General features: G+C 47.2%; 1 protein-coding gene across 1 annotated transcript in view; it reads left to right on the top strand.

Moving 5' to 3' along the window:
* LITAF (lipopolysaccharide induced TNF factor) overlaps positions 1-7,929 on the top strand; it is a 36,130-nt gene extending 28,201 nt beyond the window's left edge. The window contains 2 exon segments of the mRNA NM_001046252.2: positions 2,571-2,727; positions 6,466-7,929. Coding sequence (NP_001039717.1) covers positions 2,571-2,727; positions 6,466-6,574 — 266 coding nt within the window. The 3' untranslated portion in view covers positions 6,575-7,929.
* Positions 7,930-19,497: the final 11,568 nt, after the last annotated feature.

The following is a 19,497-nucleotide window of genomic DNA, read 5'->3' as shown; positions in this document are numbered from 1 at the left end:
ATCTCACATGTTGTGTTGCCAAAAGATAAAAACAGTCATGCTGAAGTGACTTTGACTACTCCAAATGGAAGATAACAAGGCTTTAGACTATTTTATAGATCCCACTCTGATCAATAAGTAACTCATTCTTGCAGCCTCAAAAAACTTATTAAAATTTACCTTAGTGCTAAATTGTGCTTTAATACTGCTCCTCTGCCAACAAAGGTCCGTCTAGTCAAGGTTTTTCCAGTGGTGATGTATGGATGTGAAAGTTGGACTGTGAAGAAAGCTGAGCGCCGAAGAATTGATGCTTTTGAACTGTGGTGTTGGAGAAGACTCTTGAGAGTCCCTTGGACTGCAAGGAGAGCCAACCAGTCCATTCTAAAGGAGATCAGTCCTGGGTGTTCTTTGGAAGGACTGATGCTGAAGCTGAAACTCGAATACTTTGGCCACCTCATGCGAAGAGTTGACTCATTGGAAAAGACTCTGATGCTGGGAGGGATTAGGGGCAGGAGGAGAAGGGGACGACAGAGGATGAGGTGGCTGGATGGCATCACCGACTCGATGGACATGAGTTTGGGTGAACTCCAGGAGTTGGTGATGGACAAGGAGGCCTGGCGTGCTGTGATTCATGGGTTGGCAGAGAGTCAGACATGACTGAGCAACTGAACTGAACTGTTCCTCTGCCGGGGATGGTGTGTGTGCAGGAGCTTTCTATTAATAGGGCTTTCTAGGAGAAGTAAGTCTGGTTAGCTCTGGGTGGTAATGTCCCCTAACACAAAGATCACAGAAGTGGCATTTCAACAACATAAAAAAGAACAGAAGGAAGTTACTTTGACAGAACTATGAGCTTCAACAACTTGGCCAAAAATCAAAAGAAACACACTAAGCCCTGAGGGCTTCGTGATTTCCATCACCTCTGGTGCTCTTCTGTTGCTTGTGGATGTTGTCCACGTCATTTTCTCTTTTTAGCGTGACGTCACACATCCCTAGCGTGTATCAACATGGTCCTCCGACTTTAAAGAACTGGGTCAGTATTCCCTGGCTTGGTAAGTGCCAGCCTTATCTCTGGACGTTGGAGCTAGTTAAGGAGCCCGTGTGAAATGAAGGCTTGTGTACGGAGGATTCACTGTGTACCAGCATGGAATGAGGTTCTTTACCATCTTTGTCCCATTTAATCCCAGCGACGGCTCTTACTGCATTTTTTCAATAACAGCTTTATTGAGATAGAATTCCCATATCATAAAGTTCACTCTCTTAAAGTATACAGTTCAGTGGTTTTAGCATATTCACAGAGCTGTGCAACCGTCAGCACTCATTCCAGAACGTTTCCATCACCCCAGAAAGAAACCCCATTCCCGTTAGCAGTCACCCCCTCAACCCCCCTGCTCCTAACCCCTGGCAACCACTAATCTATGGATGAAGAAAATTGAGGCCAAAACCCATCACATCACTGTTTCTGAAATTACCGTGTGCAGACCACCTTCATAGAACCACTCAAAAGCTTAAAAATTGGTTTGGGGACCCTGCCCCAGACCTGCTGAATCAGACCATCTTGAGGGCCGGGCCCAGGAATCTGCATTCTGTTAGCTCCCCACTTGAGTCCAGAGATGGTCGAGTTTGAAGCCTGGTGGAACTGGGCCAAGTCTCCCCAGAAACAGTCCTCCCCACATCCCCCCTGCAATCTTGTGTGTGGAGGTTTCAAGAGCCCCTCAAATGAAAATTCTGGAAGTCTGCCACTGTTCTCTCTTGTCATCTTTCTCCTCCTAACCCAGTCCCCAATTTGTTTTGGTAAAATACACATAAAATTAATTGCCTGAAGCATTTCAGTGCACGGTTCAGTGGCATTAAGTATGTTCCTATTTTTGTGCAATCCCTACCACCTCACATCTCTGGAACTCTACATTTTACAAAACAAACTCTATACCTATTAAATGGTTGCTCTAATCCCTCTTATCCCCCAGCCCTGGCACCCACCATTACACCTTTTTTTTTTTAAATGTGGACCATTTAAAAAACCTTTATTGAATTCGTTACAATATTGCTTCTGTTTTATGTTTTGATTATTTGGCCTCAAGGCATGTGAGATCTTTGCTCCCCGACCAGGGATGGAACCTGCACCCCCTGCATTGAAGGCGAAGTCTTAACCACTGGACTGCCAGGGAAGTCCCCATTCTTTTTATCTCTGTGAATTCGGCTACTCTGGTTGGCTCCTATATGTGGACTCATACGTATTGGTCTTTTTGTGACTGGCTTATTTCACTTAGCCTAATGCCCTCAAGGTCCATCCACGTTGTAAAATGGGTCAGAACATCCTTCCTTTTTTAAGGCTGAGTAATATTCCACTGAATGAATGGACCACATTTTGTGCATCCAGTCATTCACGGATGGACGTTTGGGTCACTTCTACCTCCTGGTTCTTGAGAACAGTGCTGCCCTGAACACGGATGTGCAGGTATCTGTCGAGACCCTGCCCCTCTTGGTTCACACGTAACGGATGTCTCCCCCGAGACCCTGCCCCTCTTGGTTCGCACATAACGGAAGTCTCCCTCGTGTCCTGATTGGCCTGTGTGTTCTGTTCCCCTTATTAGTTGCCGTGCAGACCGTCTACGTGCAGCAGCCCATCTCCTTTTATGACCGCCCGGTCCAGATGTGTTGTCCTTCCTGCAACAAGATGATTGTGACGCAGCTGTCATACAATGCAGGCGCCCTCACCTGGCTCTCCTGTGGGAGCCTGTGCCTGCTGGGGTAAGTCTGGGGTCCACTCACACCCTGAGCGCTGCCGAATTCCTCTCCTCCAGGATTTCTTCTCCATTACGGGATGTGCCCTGTAGAATGTTGAGCTCGCCTCTCTGGTCTCTCCCCACTGGATGCCAGTAGCTCCCCTGCCCCCGTTGTTACAACCCAGAAATTGTGCACAGTTGGGGACTCCTGCCCTCGATCCTGTCAGGGCCTAGAGGCTGCTCACCTGTCATTTGTTCTCAGACCGCTCCCTGCGTGTCGCGACAGGCGAGGCAGCCGGGTGCATCTGTGCAGGACGATACCCTTGGGGATTTCTTTTTCTTCTAGAATTTCATGATCTAAGTAATAATGTTTGTTTGATTCGGAGAGAAGCTTTAAACAATGTGTACATTAAAATACTTTATAGTCGTCTCTTCAAAACTTCTTATCCTTTTATGACCCCCAGTAGCTTTCTGTTGCCTCCACAAGGGGAGTGTGTAAATATTTATGTCTGAACCGAGGGTATTATGTTGAAAGAGATAATACTTTCTGTCCTGGGAGAAATTTGAGGAGGCACCACGTAATTTTTTTTTTTCCCCCAAACAAAGGCAGGCAGCTTCCGTATTCCTGGTTGTGTGAGTCACTCGGCAAACCTCAGGCACTCCGTTCTCTTCCTTGAAGGAAGCGGGCTTTGCGTGTTTCTTTTCAGAAGCCTTGCTTGGCTGTTTCCTTATTTTCTGCTTGTGACCTAAAAAAGAGAAGGAGTGATAGTTCTCTTCCTAATTTCAAAGAGAGGCTCAAAGCCCCTAAGAGCTTAATTGACTTCCTTGAGGACTTGTATAGAGTGGGGAAGAAAGGATACTGAAAATGCGACATAGAGGTTCATCATCTTTTGGACGTTCCTGTTGAAACTGACTTTGTCTTTGAAATCAGGGAAGGACAAAATGGAAAAGTTTGTCCCATATTGGCCCCTGGCTTTCGAATGGAGGCAGCTTTTTGTGTCCCTTCCTCCTTTTTCTTCCTTATGTGCAGTAGCGTGTTCTCAGGTCCTGCTTCTCACTGCTGTGTGGCTGTGGGCAGGTGACTTCACCTCCCTGTGCTCCAGTTTCCTCATCTGTAAACTGGGAGTGCTAATGCCTCCCTTGGGGGTGGCGGGGTTTGTTGAGGATAAACTTGGTGAGTGTGTGTGCATTGACCCTTGGAGCCAGAGGTTAGGCTTATCTCTGCCCTTATGTGAACCCAGGTAAGCTTAGGCAATAGGAAATTCCATTCATGAGATTGTTTCCTCATCAGGTTACTTCCGGATCCTGCTTTATATAAACCAGTGGCTTCCTGTAAAATACTGATTTTTTTTTTTTTTTTTTTAAACTGTGTTTTTGGCCAACTTTGGGTATAAGGCTGTGGGGTGTCTTCTGACACCAGCCAATGCTCCAGCACCAGGTGGGTGTCCAGTGATTCCATTCAATTCAGACACTAATGACCTGGAGTTCAGTACAGACCCCCACAGCTTAAAGGCTCACTCCCACAGCTGGCCCCCGACTTCAGATGCCAGTCAAAAGTCCTGGATCCCCGGTCCTTCAGACCAGTCAGGGATCCTGCTAGTTGCTCTTCAGGTCTGATAATACGCTAGAATGGCTCACAGAACTCAGAATGGCACTAGTCTGACTTGCATTTACCGGTTTATTATACAGGAGACAAACGGACAGCCAGATGAGGGGGTAACAGGGCGAGGTCCAGATGGGTCCTGAGAGCTTCTGTCCCTGTGGAGCTGGGATGTAGCCACCTTCTGGGACATAAATGTGTCCACCAACCCAGAAGCTCTCCAAATACAGTTGTTCAAGAGCTTTTATAACCTAGTCCTCAGCCCCTCACCCCTCAACCCCTATTCCACCCCAGAGGTCTGTGGTCGGGGCTGAGAGTTGTAAGCCTCTAGTGACTTAGTCTTTCTGGTGACCAGCCCGTCCTGAGCCTGTCTAGAGACCCACCCCAGACACCCTCCGTAGCATACACTCAGGTGTGATGGAGAGCGATTGCTTATGAATATGAAGATGCAGCTCCATCACTCAGGAAATTCCAACAGTCTTGGAGCTCTGTGCCAAGAACCAGAGACAAAGACGGAATATCTTTCTTCTTACACCTCAGGCTGTAGGAAGGTCCTTCCTGCTGAGAGGTCCTTCCTATGTGTGCCGATGATGGCTTATGTAGGTTAAAGGACATAATTTGTGGGACTTCATTTGGTTGCTGCTGTGAGAAGCAGCTTCTCTGTATGGAAAAACGATCAGTTTTCCAAGACAGAAGTCAGCAAACTACAGTCCAGGGGCCAAATCCAGCCCCTTGTAAGTTTTATTGGAACATGTCACGCCCTTTATGAACAGATTGTGGCCGCTTTCACGCTTCAGTGACAGAATAAGACCCGTGTAGCCTGAAACACATTCTCCCTGCCCCTTTGTAAGAGAAGTCTGCCGATTGCAATCTAAGACTTTGAAAGATGCCCCAATGACCGAAGAGTTGATAATACGCCCAGGACAGTCTGTCTGTTGTGACAGCCTTGGCGAGAGTTGGAGCTGCCATAACAAATTACCATAAACCTGATGGCTCCAAACAAAAGGAATTGTTTTCTCTCACCATTCTGGAAGGTTCCCAGGTGGCACTAGTGGTAAAGAACCCACCTGCCAATGCCAGAGATGTAAGAGACATGGGTTCAGTCCCTGGATTGGGAAGATCCCCTAGAGGAGGGCGTGCAACCTGCTCCAGTATTCTTGCCTGGAGAATCCCATGGACAGAGGAGCCTCGTAGGCTACAGTCCTTAGGGTCTCATACAGTGGGGCCCGACTGAAGGGACTTAGCGTTCTGGAAGCCAGAAGTCCAAAATCAAGATACCACGCTCCTTCGGAAGGCTCTAAGGGCAGAATCTATCCTTGCCTCTTCCAGCTTCTGGAAGTCCAGGTGTTCTGGGCCGTGGCTATATCTCTCTCTTGTCTCTGCCTCTGTCTTTCCATGGGCTTTGTCTCTCTCTCTGTATTTCTTTCTTCTTTTGAATATTTAGTATGATAGAGTTTTCTTACTAATTAGTTAATTTTATTTCTGGCTGCATGGGGTCTTTGTTGCTGCACACAGGCTTTCCCTAGTTGTGGTGAGCGAAGGCTGCTACTTCTCATGGTGGTGGCTTCTCTTTGCGGAGCACTGGCTCTAGGCGCTTGGGCTTAGTCGCCCCACGGCATATGGAATCTTCGCCTGACCAGGGTTGGAACCCGTGTCCCCTGCATTGGTAGGCAGATTCTTATCCACTGCACCACCAGGGAAGTCTCACCTCTCTGTATTTCTGTGTGTCTTCTTCTCTTATCAGGACCCCAGTCTTTGAGTTTAAGGAGCCCACCCGACATGATTAAGGAAGATCCTATCTTGAGATCCTTAATTACATCTGCAAATACCCATTTTTCCAAATAAGACCACATTCATATGTTCCAGGGGTTAGGACTCTGACATATCTTCCCAGGCGGTTCAGTGGTAAGGAATCCCCCTGCCAATGCAAGGGACCCAGGAGACACGGGTTTGATCCCTGAGTTAGGAAGATCCCCTGGAGAAGGGCATGGCAACCCGCTCCAATACTCTTGTCTGGACAATCCCATGGCCAGAGAAGCCTGGTGGGCTACAGTCCGTGGGGTCGCGGAGCCCGACACAGCTTGAGCACGCACGCACGTGCTGTTTGACGGCTGCCGTCCAGATCACAGTAACACGCCGTGTGTATCCCCTCTTTTGTTCCAGGTGCATCGCAGGCTGCTGCTTCATCCCTTTCTGTGTGGACGCCCTGCAGGACGTGGACCACCACTGTCCCAACTGCAAAGCTCTCCTGGGCACCTACAAGCGTTTGTAGGACTCAGCCAGGCCTGAAGGGAGCCGTGTGCTGCAGGAAGGCCTCTCCGACTCTTCACCCAGCCCCTGCTCCTGGTGAAGGCTCTACCTTGGTGGTCTCGTGTCTCCAGGGGCTCCACCTTCGTGTCTTCTTTTGGGGGGAAAATATCGCAAAAATCACACACCTCCAAACCCCAGAAATGACTGCTCGGAGTCGTGCACAGACATGCAAAGACATTCTCCTTGAGTGCTGGGTCCAGGGTTTTCTGTCTCCCTCCTCCCCCTGACCGTGACCCCAAGTCATTCCATCTTACTGTGATCGTTGTCCCGTCTGAGTATCTTCTGGTGATTTGCCACTGGCTGGCTTCTATTCTTGCCTCAGTGGGCCTTTCTCTCAGTGGTCTCCAAATCAGAAGCCCCAGACTGCCTTACTTTGAAACTGTTCTGGCCCCAGTACGGCTGAACCAACCTTTAGTGCCTACCACCATAGCCATCTGTTTCCACTTCTGATGACAAAAACCTTATAGACTAAGGGCTTGGCTCTCAGATTCTGTAGCTGCAGGCTTTTAAATAGCACATGAGTTCACTTTAATTTCTTAATTTGTCTCTAAGTACAAGCAGGGGTTATTCACACCCACATAGCCATGAGGTCATAAACGCAGGCTAGAAATAGAAGGCTGGATCTTATCACTGATCTGCCTTCTTGGGACCAGATCCTCAGCCACTTTCTATGAAGGGCTTTTTTCTGGTAGAGTGATTGTTTTTTATATTAACACTTTTTGTGACCTTCTTTTGGTCTTAAACACCTTTGAGCATAATTTTGAAAGAAGGGACTTACAGAACCATTATCCATAACCATATGACTGGTATCATCTTCCTATTTGCCAGTGCACACTCACTTATTTTTTTTTTTTTGCCTTAACAGGAAATGTAATGGATAATTTCATCCACTGCCTTTTCTTGGGTTTAGTGTGTTTCCTAGAAACCTCTATAATGGAACTCATTAAAGTTGGGCCCTTTTGGGGTTCCTAATGGATGTTTGGAAAGACAAAGCACGTTTGAGCACGTCTGGGTACCATGGTGCTGAAAAGCGTGGGGACCCGACTGTTTCAAAGGCCTCTGAAGTCTGGATTTTATTTTTCAGAAATACAGTTTGTTTGTATAACATCGGAAGACATGATTCCTAGGACTGAAGCAGCAAGCTAGAGTTCTCAGTTCGCTGCTGTGTCATCTTTGAAATCAAGACAAAGCCGGGCTGGACTTTCAAGAGTCCCTGTTTTGATAATGAATAGGCACAAGGAATGCATGTGAATAATACTGTGTAGAAATCAAAGCCTAGACATTGATCAAAAATCTGTATATTGGGTGAAAACTATAGTCATAACCCATTGATTCAGCTTATTCATTTAACGTTTTGAAACTTCCAGTAATTATTTTTGCAATGACTATAGATATACTTCATAGTACTTTGTTCTCTGCTTTTCAAAAATAAAGTCTTTGGTTCACTCCGTGAACTATTTATCAATTCTTGCCATGTGAAGAAAGGTCTTATGTTGTGTTTCCAGCTGTTGTTACAAAGAGCCTTTATTTGTTCCATAACAGTACAAAGTCCTTCATGATAGAAAACTTCAGACTGGCTGAATATCCTGTGATGTCAACATGAGCGATGGTGAGTTGGGTGGATGGCTAGTGAGTCAGATTTGAACATGAGGCCGTTGGAACCCAGTAAACATCATTAGTGGCAGCAAGCCGTAGCTTTCAAGTTTTAATAAGATGCACAGAAGGAAGCTGTTCTCATTCATGCTCCGAACAAAACATGCTTTGTTAATTGATCGGGGTAGATGTGAGATGCTAGAAGGAGGGCATTGTAACTCGCCAGGACTATGAATGTCATCCCCTCTTTTCCTACCTGGTGATAAAACTTCATTTTGGAAGGTGACGGTAAATTGTGTCATTGCCGTACGACTTTTATCAATTTAAACCCTAACTTCTGGTTTTGAAAAATTGCCACTCACCCCAATCATGAGCGTGTATTTTTCTTTCTCTTGACAAAATTGAAGGCCATGCATATTTAGCAGTTTTGCTCAGATGGTGGCATATAAATTGTCTCAAACTGTTATCCATTACATATGCAGAGTCTTCAAAATCTTCAAAACAACAGCCCTATTTCAAGGACTGTAACATATATAGTCTGCAGAACTTGAAAAATAACATCGGATGCCTGGCACTTGGCGTGTTCAGTAGACATTTCATTTTATCGTTCTAAGTACAGGCTTATCTGTATATTTTTAACAAATTAAAAGACTATTTTGTGCTGCCCTGTTTGTTGGGGACTTGGGAATCTGTTGGAAGCACTGCATCACATTCAATTATTGCAAGAGCTTTATTTTATATCTACTTGGACCTCAAAGAAGAATTTGTATGAATTTCAAACCCTGAATGGCTGTATATCTTGTTTGTATACCTTGAGTCCATCTAGGCCTTGTACATGCAAGTTTGGGTTTGTGTCCTATTAACAAAAAGAAATCAGTTTATTGCATCTGTTTTAGCCAGCTTAGAGCACGTGACTCATTCCTGGCCGACCGCAGCATTACCCATGAAAATGTTTTCTCTGGGACAACTGGCTCCGCAGTTGCTACCGAGAACACTTCTATGGGGCCCTGAACTATTTATAAAATGTGGCTTCATACACTCACACACAAACTTGGCTTCGGTTTTCTCCCCAGCGACAGCCTTCCGTGTTTGGGATATTAAAGTCCTGCTTTGACTTTCTGGGCTCCAAGATCTCTGTGTAGGAGTAAGTGTAGACGTTGGAATTTTACTTACAAAATTCTGATTTGCATTTTGGATCCTATTAAAGTTATCTCCTGTATTTATGACTCAGATGTTTACAATGAGTCGTCTGTTTTTCATGGGCGCACGAGTGAATTGAAAGTAGATCCAGCAAGGGCGATGAAAGAGAGAAACCCGGAGGTTTCTTTCTTTTTTTTCTTAAGTCTGAAGAATGTTAAAGAAACAAGAATCTGAGGCTTGGAAAGACTGGGAAAAAAAAAAGAAAGAAAAAAGTTCATGGCCAAGTGTACAGTCGAGTGCATTTAACTGTTTTGTGACTGTTCTCTGCAGTTTGAGGAAAAGTGTTCACACATATAAATACCTTTTTTTAAATTTTTTTACTCTTTCAGGTTATTTTTTTAGAGCAGTTTTAGGTTCGAGCAAAATTGAGCTGAAGATACAGAGATTTCTCATGTACTCCCTGCCCCATGCATAGCCTCCCCCATTCTCAACATCCCCCACATTTGTTACAACTGATGAACCTGCACTGATACGTGATCGTCATCCGGCATCGGTCGCGGGCATCGGGGTCAGTCTCGCTGTTGTACGTTCTCTGTGTTTGGACAAGTGTAGGATGACCTGTATCCACCATCTCAGGATCATACAGAGTGATTTTACTCCCTAAAAACTTTCCTGTTCCTGCCCGCCTCCCCCAGCCCCCAGCCACTGTTCTTACGGCTCTATAGCTTTGCCTCTCCCAGATTGTCGTAGAGCTGGAAACATACACACGGGAATCAGCCTTCTCAGAGCGGCCTTTTTCACTTAAGAATATGCATTTCAGGTTCTCTACGTCTTTCCATAGCTTGGCAGCTCATTTCTTTATTATTCAGATAATATCTCTTCATTTGTTGTTGTTCGTTTGGTTGGATTTGGGGGCCGTGCCTCACAGCCTGCAGGGTCCTAGTTCCCCAGTTGGATGGAACCCTCGCTCCTGGCAATGGAAGCATGGAATCTTAACCGCTGGGTCATTTACCCAGGGAAGTCCCAGCACTTACGCTATTCTTACTGCCCTGTCTCAATGATCTCCTCGTACCTGGCCTCTCAAGTGGGCAAACTCAGTGTAGCCCGTGTGTGCCGTGTCGGTGTCTTCAGAGAACACAGGATTGTACACCCTGTGTTTATATAGCTGTGTATGTGTGAGAATACTACTGGGTTTAGGTTTATCTGCTTGTTGCTCAAGAAGAACCCGACTCCCCGCTGTTGATCGGGGCAAGAGCTTTGAAAGGGGAGTTTCAGGGAGGCACAGGTGGGGGCGGAGCTATATGCAGAACAGTAGTCCATTCCCACAATCGCCTTGAAGCTGGTGGTGCCGTGGCCTGAGGAACATCATCTTGATTGCTTTAGGTACAAAATTCCAGGGTCAGTTTGCCAGTGTTTGCTTGAGGCCAGTTCTCAGAATTTTGTAATTTGGAGCAGCTTATGTCATCGCTGCTGTCTGGTCATCCTGCAGTTAACTTCTTTCACCCCGTGGGGGTTTTAGGGTCTGCAAAACACCTCAAAGGGTATGGCTCAGAATATTACCGATATCCCTTGAGAAACTAAAGGCCCTTGACTTGTTTAAGGGCTTCATTACTGCTATTTTGTCTTGCTCGACTCTTCTTGTGTGTCTGCGTTTTCTCACTTCTCTGATTAAATGTATTCCTTGGCTAAAGTTTCTCTACAGACAAGAGGCAGGCAGAGGACATGGAGTGGTCTGTCCTGGGGAGATGCTCTGTTACAGGGGGGGAGTCACAGTGCAAAGTGAGTGCCAAGGGCAACACCTGGGAACCTCTAGTCTAGCACATCTGTGGTTTTCATGTATCATTTTTTAAAAACTGTTTTGTATTGGTGGTAGAGCCAATTAACAATGTTGTGATAGTTTCAGGTGAACAGCAGAGGGGCTCAGCCGTACGTATCCATGTATCATCAATTGACTTCTGCTGTATCCAAGGAATTGTACAGCTTGGATGCCAGATACCCCTGCCTGGAAAGCGTGAGCCTCGACCCAGCACTGCCCTGCCTGCCAACACTTCCCTGGCTTTTTGTTGCTGTTGTTTCAAATTTATGTTTAATGGGAGGATAATTGCTTTACAGTGTTGTGTTGGTTGCTGTTGCCAGTAACTTGAATCAGCTATAAGTATACATGTATCCCCTCCCTCTTGAACCTCTCTCCCAACAGCACGTCCCACCCCTCTAGGACGTCACAGAGCACCGAGCTGAGACCCCTGAGCTATACAGTTGCTTCCTGATAGCTGTCTATTTCACACGTGATGGTGTACATGTGTCCATGTTGCTCTCTCAGTTCGTCTCACCTGCTCCTTCCCCCTCTGTGTCTCTTCTCTGTCTGTGTCTCTGTTCATGCCCTGCAAATAGGTTCTTCGGTACCATTTTCCAGTGGCTTCTTTATTGTTTCCTTTAGGCTAAAATTCATGTAACATTTTAAAAAAATTTTACATTGGAGAATAGTTGCTTTACAGTTCTTGTGTTACAATAGTTGTGTACAACACAATATAGTTGTGTATATTGTGTACAACAATCGTTGTGTTAGCTTCCAGCATACACCAAAATGATTCAGTTATGCATATATCTGATCTGAAAAAGAATTAGAGCCTTTTCCCATATAGGCTTTTACAGAGTATTGAGTAGAGCTTCCTATACTATACAGTGGGTTTCTTGATGATCTGTTTTATGTATAGTAGTGTGTATATGTTAATCAAAACCTCCAGTCATGTAACATTAAAGTGTATAATTCAGTGACGCCTGGTGCATGCACAGTGTTGGGCAACTCACCACCTTTATATCGAGTTCCAAAGCATTTCTATCAGCCCAACAGAAAACTCCATACCCATTAAGCAGTATCTCGTCACTCCTCCTGCCCCAGCACTGGGCAACCACCCATTTGCTTCTGTTTCTCTGGAATTACCTATTCTGGATACTTCATATAGACATAATCACACTTCATGACCATGCACATCTGGTTTCTTTAACAGGTGTCACGTTTTCAAAGTTCATCCACACTGTAGCATGTACTCAGGGCTTCGTGCCTTCCAGTGGCTGAATAGTATTCCATCGTAGGGGTATGCTGCGTTTTGTTTGTCTCTTTATCACATTTTGGTGATTGTGAATAAGCCCGCTGGGAACATTTATTGGCAGTTTTCTGTGTGGGTATATGTTTTCAGTTCTCTTTGGGTTGGAATTGCTGGGTCATATGGTAGTTCAGTTTAACTTCTTGAGCAACTGCCTGAGAGCTTCTTTTTTTTTAAGTTTTTTTTTTTTTTTTTAATATTTATTTATTTATTTGGCTGCCTCCGAGTCTTAGTCGCAGCACTCAGGATCTTTGCTTGTGGCGTGTGAACTCTTAGTTGCAGCATATGGGATCTAGTTCCCTGACCAGGGATTGAACCCAGGTCTCCTGCATTGGGAGCACAAAGTCTTAGCCATTGGCCCACTGGGGAATTCCCCCAATGGCTTCGTAAAGCCGCTTCTGGCTTAGACTACCATTTGGAACTGCTCTGGCCTGGAGAACTGTGCTCTGTCCTGCAGCGTGAACTGTTTGGAGCAGCCAGGTAGCGACAGAGCTGGACTTGGAGCAAGAAGACCTGCGCCCTGGGCTGGCCTGCCCCGGATCCTCAGCCGACCTGAACCCCACTCGGTCCTCTGGCACTCGTGATCTCGGGTGGCCTCAGCTTGCAGCGAGGCTTGGCTTCCCAGCCAGAGACAGGCCAGGTTGCTGTGGTGAAAGCACCTGGTTGGTGGTCAGCGACAAGGGCCCTGGCCCTTTGGCTCCTGCAGAAAAGACGGGAAGTAGTGAGCAAAGTAAAGTATTTATTAAGAGGGGAGAAACAAGTGCAGTACATGTAGATGGCACACGAGCGGACTTGGGGGGAGAGAGTCGTGCCCTCGTGGCAGCTTGAATCACTTTTATGGGGTATTTCTTCCGGGTTTCCTTTGGTTAATCATTTTGGTTTGCCTGGCTCACTTCCCATATTTTCTATATCTCAGGATCCTCCCATGTGTGCGCACGCATCTCTTAGCCAAGATGGATCCGACCAAAAAGGCCTCTGGGTGGAACGTCCCTTGACACAACTCCCCTTTGGTCTCCAAGGAGCCTTTCTGTGTGTGTGTGGTTGGGAAGGTCTCCTGACTTCAGGAAAGAGACTTACGTGATCTGGACAGGGCCTGGCCTTCTCCCGTAATTGTCCAGCTAGTCTCATCTTGGAGTTTCGGACCACGGCGGGTGAATCTCCCACCACTTTACCCTGGGGGGACCCATCTACCGCCTGCCTCACTCCCACTGAGCCTGAAAGAGGAGGAGGGGTGGATGGTGCATCTCGGCTCCTCTGTGTGGCCTCTGAGAGGTTCAGCTGTTGGTCCTTTGTTTACCCGTATGCCCAGCACGGGAAATAGTAAAGGGCGGGGTGGGAGCACTGACCTCTGCCTCATGGAACTGATGGTAGAGGGGGAGAGAGAGACATCAAATAAGAAAACCTAACACTTCCAACCTGTTACAAACCAGGAGGGAAAAGTGGAGGAAAATAGCCGACTGTAGTGATTTTACTCGTGGGGGAAGGGCACCTCATCCTCGCAAATTATCCAGTCATTCTGATGTTTCCTTCTGCCCAGGGGGCAGCCTTTATGTTTCAATGCCAGAGGAGTCTGAAAGCTGTGTTAGGAAAGTTCATTTCTGTTCTGTGTCTTTGCGTGATTTCATTTGTTCTGTCTCCCTCTCTGGGTAGAATCACTGGATGCCTTCCATTTTCTTTGGAAGAATGAAACCTAACCATTTTCTCTAGCTCCTGTCTCCAGATTTCCCCTTGATACCAGGAAGGGCAAGGCTGGCTTCGAGTAAGTGGGTGGATTCTGGCCAAGTGTGGTCAGTAGAAAATGTCCCATTGGCCCAGAGGGCCACAGGGTTCTCCCAGGCGCCTGCCCACGGTCCCCTCGAACCCGAGTATCCTCAATAAGAGTCTGGTGGAGAAAAGGGAAAGTGAGAAACACTTGACAATCAGTTCTAGGGTTTCCCTGGCGGCTCAGATGTTTAAGAATCCACCTGCATTCAGGAGACGGGTTTGATTGCTGGATTAAGATCCCCTGGAGAAGGGAATGGTTACCCACTCCAATATCCTTGCCTGTAGAATCCCATGGACAGAGGAGCCTGGCGGGCTACAGGCCATAGGGTTGCAAAGAGTCGGACACGAGTGAGTGACTTAACACTTTCACTACTTTTTTGCTTTCAGTGGGGATGTTTCTTTTGCTTGGTTCTGGGCATGGGAGGGGTGGGAGCTGTCCCAGCAGAGAGAGCCGGGGAGGCAAGAACCCTAACAACTCTTTAAGGTTATTTTCTAAGCCATAATCTGCATTTCTTGTTCATGTCTAAAATTAAAGTGGGAGGAAAATAAAAACCCTATCATAAGCCTGATGGAGGGGTGGTGGGTTGAGGTCTCCCCTTTCTGCACATGCTTGAACTTGAAACCCTTACACAGCAGGGAGCTCCCAGCAGCCGGGGGTGGGTGTCGGGGAGGGGTGTTGGGGGTGGGATAGGGGTGGGGACTCTGAACTCATCGGTTTCATCAGTGGAATCTGATCACTGCTGCCTGCAATGATGTGATTTAGAGACACTTTCCCTAGTTTCACTGAGGGCCTTTTTTTTTTTTTTTTAAAGGAAGTACAGTGAATTCGGGCTTCCCAGTGGTGCTAGTGATAAAGAATCTGCTTGCCAATGCAGGAGACCTAAGAGATGTGCGTTCAATCCCTGGGTCCAGGAGATCCCCTGGAGTAGGAAATGGTACCCTACTCCAGTACTCTTGCCTGGAAAATCCCCTGGACAGAAGAGCCTGGTGGGGTACAGTCCGTGGGGTTGCAAAGAGTCAGACACAACTGACTGAATGCACACACACAGTCACTTAGAGTTAGTTTCAGTTGTATAACCGTGATTCAATAAATTGCATTATTATAAAATGTGGGCTATATTCCTGTGCTGTCCAGCATATCCTTGTAGCTTATTTGTTTTATATTTAGTAGTTGGTGCCTCTTAATCCCCCACCCCATCTTGTCCCTCCCCACTTCCTTCTCCGAACTACTAACCATTGGTTTGTTCTCTGTGTCTGTGAGTGTTTCCATTTTGTTATATTCTTTTATTTACTTTATAGATTCCACACATAAGCTGTGGTTGTATTGGTTTACTTTTTCCTGCTTTGTGGTTTTTCTAACTAGGTATTTTCTTCCTCCTTTCATCTTCTTCCTGCTGTCTGTCCTAAAGTCGTAGATGAGCTCTGGGTGTGTGTGTGTGTGTGTGTGTGTGTGTGTGTGTGGTCTCTGTGAGGGTGCATGGGGGTCTGGACTTGTGTGCGTATGTGTGTGTGTCTGTGTTTGTGTGTGTATGTGTGTGTCTGGGCTTCATCAGTGTGTGTGTGTATGTGTGTGTCTGGGCTTCATCAGTGTGTGTGTGTGTATGTGTGTGTCTGGGCTTCAGTGTGTGTGTGTGTGTGTGTGTGTGTGGTCTCTGTGAGGGTGCCTGGGGGTCTGGACTTGTGTGTGTATGTGTGTGCGTCTGTGTTTGTGTGTGTATGTGTGTGTCTGGGCTTCATCGGTGTGTGTGTGTGTGTGTGTGTGTGTGTGGTCTCTGTGAGGGTGCCTTGGGGGTCTGGACGTGTGTGTGTATGTGTGTGTTGGTGGATGTTTGGGGAGGGGTAGTTCTAGGTATCTGTGATGTGTGTTTCTCTGTAGTCACCGTGAGTGGTTCTGTGTATGTGTGTGTGTATGTGTGTGTCTGGGCTTCGTCAGTGTGTGTGTGTGTGTGTGTGTGTGTCTGGGCTTCATCGGTGTGTGTGTGTGTGTATATGTGTGTCTGGGCTTCGTCAGTGTGTGTGCGTGTGTGTGTGTATGTGTGTGTCTGGGCTTCATCAGTGTGTGTGTGTGTGTGTGTGTAGTCTCTGTGAGGGGGTCTGGGGGTCTGGACTTGTGTGTGTATGTGTGTGTCTGGGCTTCGTCAGTGTGCATGTGTGTGTATGTGTGTATCTGGGCTTCATCAGTGTGTGTGTGTGTGTGTATGTGTGTGTCTGGGCTTCAGTGTGTGTGTGTGTGTGTGTGTGTGTGTGTGTGTGTGTGTGTGTAGTCTCTGTAAGGTGCATGGGGTCTGGACGTGTGTGTGTGTGGGTGTGTTGGTGGATGTTTCGGGAGGGGTAGTTCTAGGTGTCTGTGATGTGTGTTTCTCTGTAGTCACCGTGAGTGGTTCTATGTGTGTGTGTGTGCGCGCGCGTGCGTGCGTGCACACTTGCAGGGAGAGAGAAGTGACAGAGCTATTCAGAGCTGCATTCCCTCCGGGTTTCCCTTCAGTCCCCGAGCTTGCAAGGCCTCCAAGGACTTCAAGCCAACCTACCCAGCAGGGAATGGCTGTCACCTTGCTGATCTCAGGGACTGAGAAGGTGAGAACAGTGGTTTTTCCACTTCCTACATGTAAACCACTTGCAGTACGGCGTGGGCGTGAGCGTGCCTGGCCTCCCTGACCTCGTCAGTCACTCCCCATGGTAGACAGGTGACTCTGCTTGAGAAAGACTTCTGAACCCTCCACTGCAGGACCAGGCCTGCCCATCGCACTCAGCCTGGGCTGCGGGAGCCTTTACAAACCTGTGCGGTCTGGCCACACTCCAGACCAACTGGATCGGAACCTTCCAGGGTGGGGCCGACTTCCCTACTGGGCACCTGGGGCATTTGATATTGTTAGGGGCTCGGGGAAATGTACGATTTTTAAAATATTTTTAAATTGTATTTATTTATTTTTGGCCAGGCTGGGGGTTTGTTGCTGTGTGGGCTTTGCTCTAGCTGCCGAGAGCGGGGAGGGGCTGCTTGTTGCAGTGGCCTCTCTTGTCAGGAGCACAGGCTCTGGGGTGTGCGGACGTCAGTGGTTGCAGCTCACGGGCAGTACTGCAGACCCCGGGATCTGGAGCGCAGGCTCAGTAGTTGTGGTACACGAGCTTCGTTGCTCGTTAGCATTTGGGATCTTCCTGGACCAGAAATCAGACCTGTATCTCCTGAATTGGCAGGTGGATTCTTTAGCCACCAGGGAAGCCCTAAAATTTTTTAATAGGAGGGAAAAGCCTGAATAAAATAATAATGAACATATAATAATGACTCTAACCTGGACTATATTGCTCTTCCTATCAATGCAGCCTTAAAATATACCTTTCAATATAGGAATAGTTTTAAGGACAGAGGGGCCCAGGTCAAAGGCCCTGGTCTACTGTTTATGGGATAGAATCAATCTTGCCTCCCTTCTTTCAGTAAAGGTTTACTGAGTATGTAATGTGCAGGGAGGTCTTCCCAGGTGGTTCAGTGGTAAATAATTAGCCTGCCAATGAAGGAGATTCGGCTTGGATCCTTAGTTCGGGAAGAGAAGGAAATGGCAACCCACTCCAGTATTCTTGCCTGGGAAATCCAACGGACAGAGGAGCCTGATGGGCTATGGTCCTCAGAGTCAAACACGACTTAGCCACTGAATAATGGCAACGATGTGCGAGGAGACAGCCTCCTGGGTCTTGGGGAGTTTAAGTAAGAACTTCATCATTTGGACTTCCCTGGGGGCTCAGATGGTAAAGCATCTGCCTACAATGTGGGAGACCTGGGTTCAATCCCTGGGTTGGGAAGATCTCCTGGAGAAGGAAATGGCAACCTACTCCAGTATTCTTGCCAGAGGAGCCTGGTAGGGCTACAGTCCATGGGGTCACAAAGAGTTGGACACGACTGAGTGACTTCACTTTCCTTTCATCATTTTAGGATTGTTTTGCATGTTATGATAAAGTTATCTTGTGTAGAACACTTCTATAGCCTTCGCCAAGACAAGAACTCTTCCAGATGGAAAAGAAAAACATCTTCACCAGTTTACAGATAAAATAATAACAGACACAGAATAAGCTGCTGAGCAACCCACAGCTCAGTGAGGACTTCTGATACTATTAATAATATATACCTTGGTCTTTTTAAATATAGATTTCTGGGGCTTTTGCTCAGAGATTTGGATTCAGAAGGCCTGGGAAGGGCCCCAGGAATATGTATTTTTATATAAAAGCACCCAGCTGGTTCCTAAGGGTAGGTGAGTTTAAGAAATGCTGCTCCATGTGGCCTGGGGCCAGATCAGCCGAGAGGAGGAACTGAAGTCAGCCCAACGGAGGGGCCCACTCGGCACTATTGACGTCTGGGTCCAGATCTTGGGTGGGGGCTGTCCTGTGCCTTGTTGGATGTTGAGGAGCATTCCTGACCCCTACTCACCAGATACCAGAAGCACATGCCCCAGTCGTGACAACCAAAAACTCTCCAGATGTTGCTCAGTGTTCCCACGGGGACAGAATCACCCCACCGAGAGCCCCCTGGGCTAAGTACATGGGCTGAATCCGACGTTTCCTGGGTTTGGGAGGTGGGGTGTCCTTCACTGCCCACGTGAGTGCTCAGTTGCTCAGTCGCGTCTGACTCTCTGTGACCTCTTGGGCTGTAGCCCACCAGGCTCTGTCCATGGGATTTTTCAGGCAAGAATACTGGAGTGGGTTGCACCTGTCTTTAAAACATAAAATATGCCCATTTCCAAGACTCCCCTGATGTCCAGTGGCTAAGACTCCACACTCCTAATGCAGGGGGCTGGGGTTTGATCCCTGGTCAGGGAACTAGATCCCACATGCCACGACTAAGAGTGTTCATGCCACAACAGAAAAGATCCCACGTGCCACAACCAAGATTGGTGCAGCCAAAGAAATAATCAAATTTAAAAAATTTTAAAAAACATTTCCATCAAAAGGAACGGAGCACAGACTCCTGCTACCATGTGGATGAACCGTGACAACATGGCACTCAGTGAAAGACGCCAGTCACAGAGGCCAAGTCCTATGAGTCCATTGGTATGAAATGTCCAGAATAGGTGACTTCGTAGAGACTGAGCACAGATTGATTGCAGGTGAGGAGCTGCTGCTGTGGCTGCTGCTGCTGCTGCTGCTAAGTCGCTTCAGTCATGTCTGACTCTGTGCGACCCCATAGACGGCAGCCCACCAGGCTCCCCGTCCCTGGAATTCTCCAGGCAAGAACACTGGAGTGGGTTGCCATTTCCTTCTCCAATGCATGAAAGTGAAAAATGAAAGGGAAGTCGCTCAG

This window comes from Bos taurus, chromosome 25 (genome assembly GCF_002263795.3).
Source record: "Bos taurus isolate L1 Dominette 01449 registration number 42190680 breed Hereford chromosome 25, ARS-UCD2.0, whole genome shotgun sequence".
NCBI classification, from domain to species: domain Eukaryota; kingdom Metazoa; phylum Chordata; class Mammalia; order Artiodactyla; family Bovidae; genus Bos; species Bos taurus.
The sequence above is the reverse complement of the archived record's forward strand: the minus strand, read 5'-3'. Positions and strand labels throughout refer to the sequence as shown.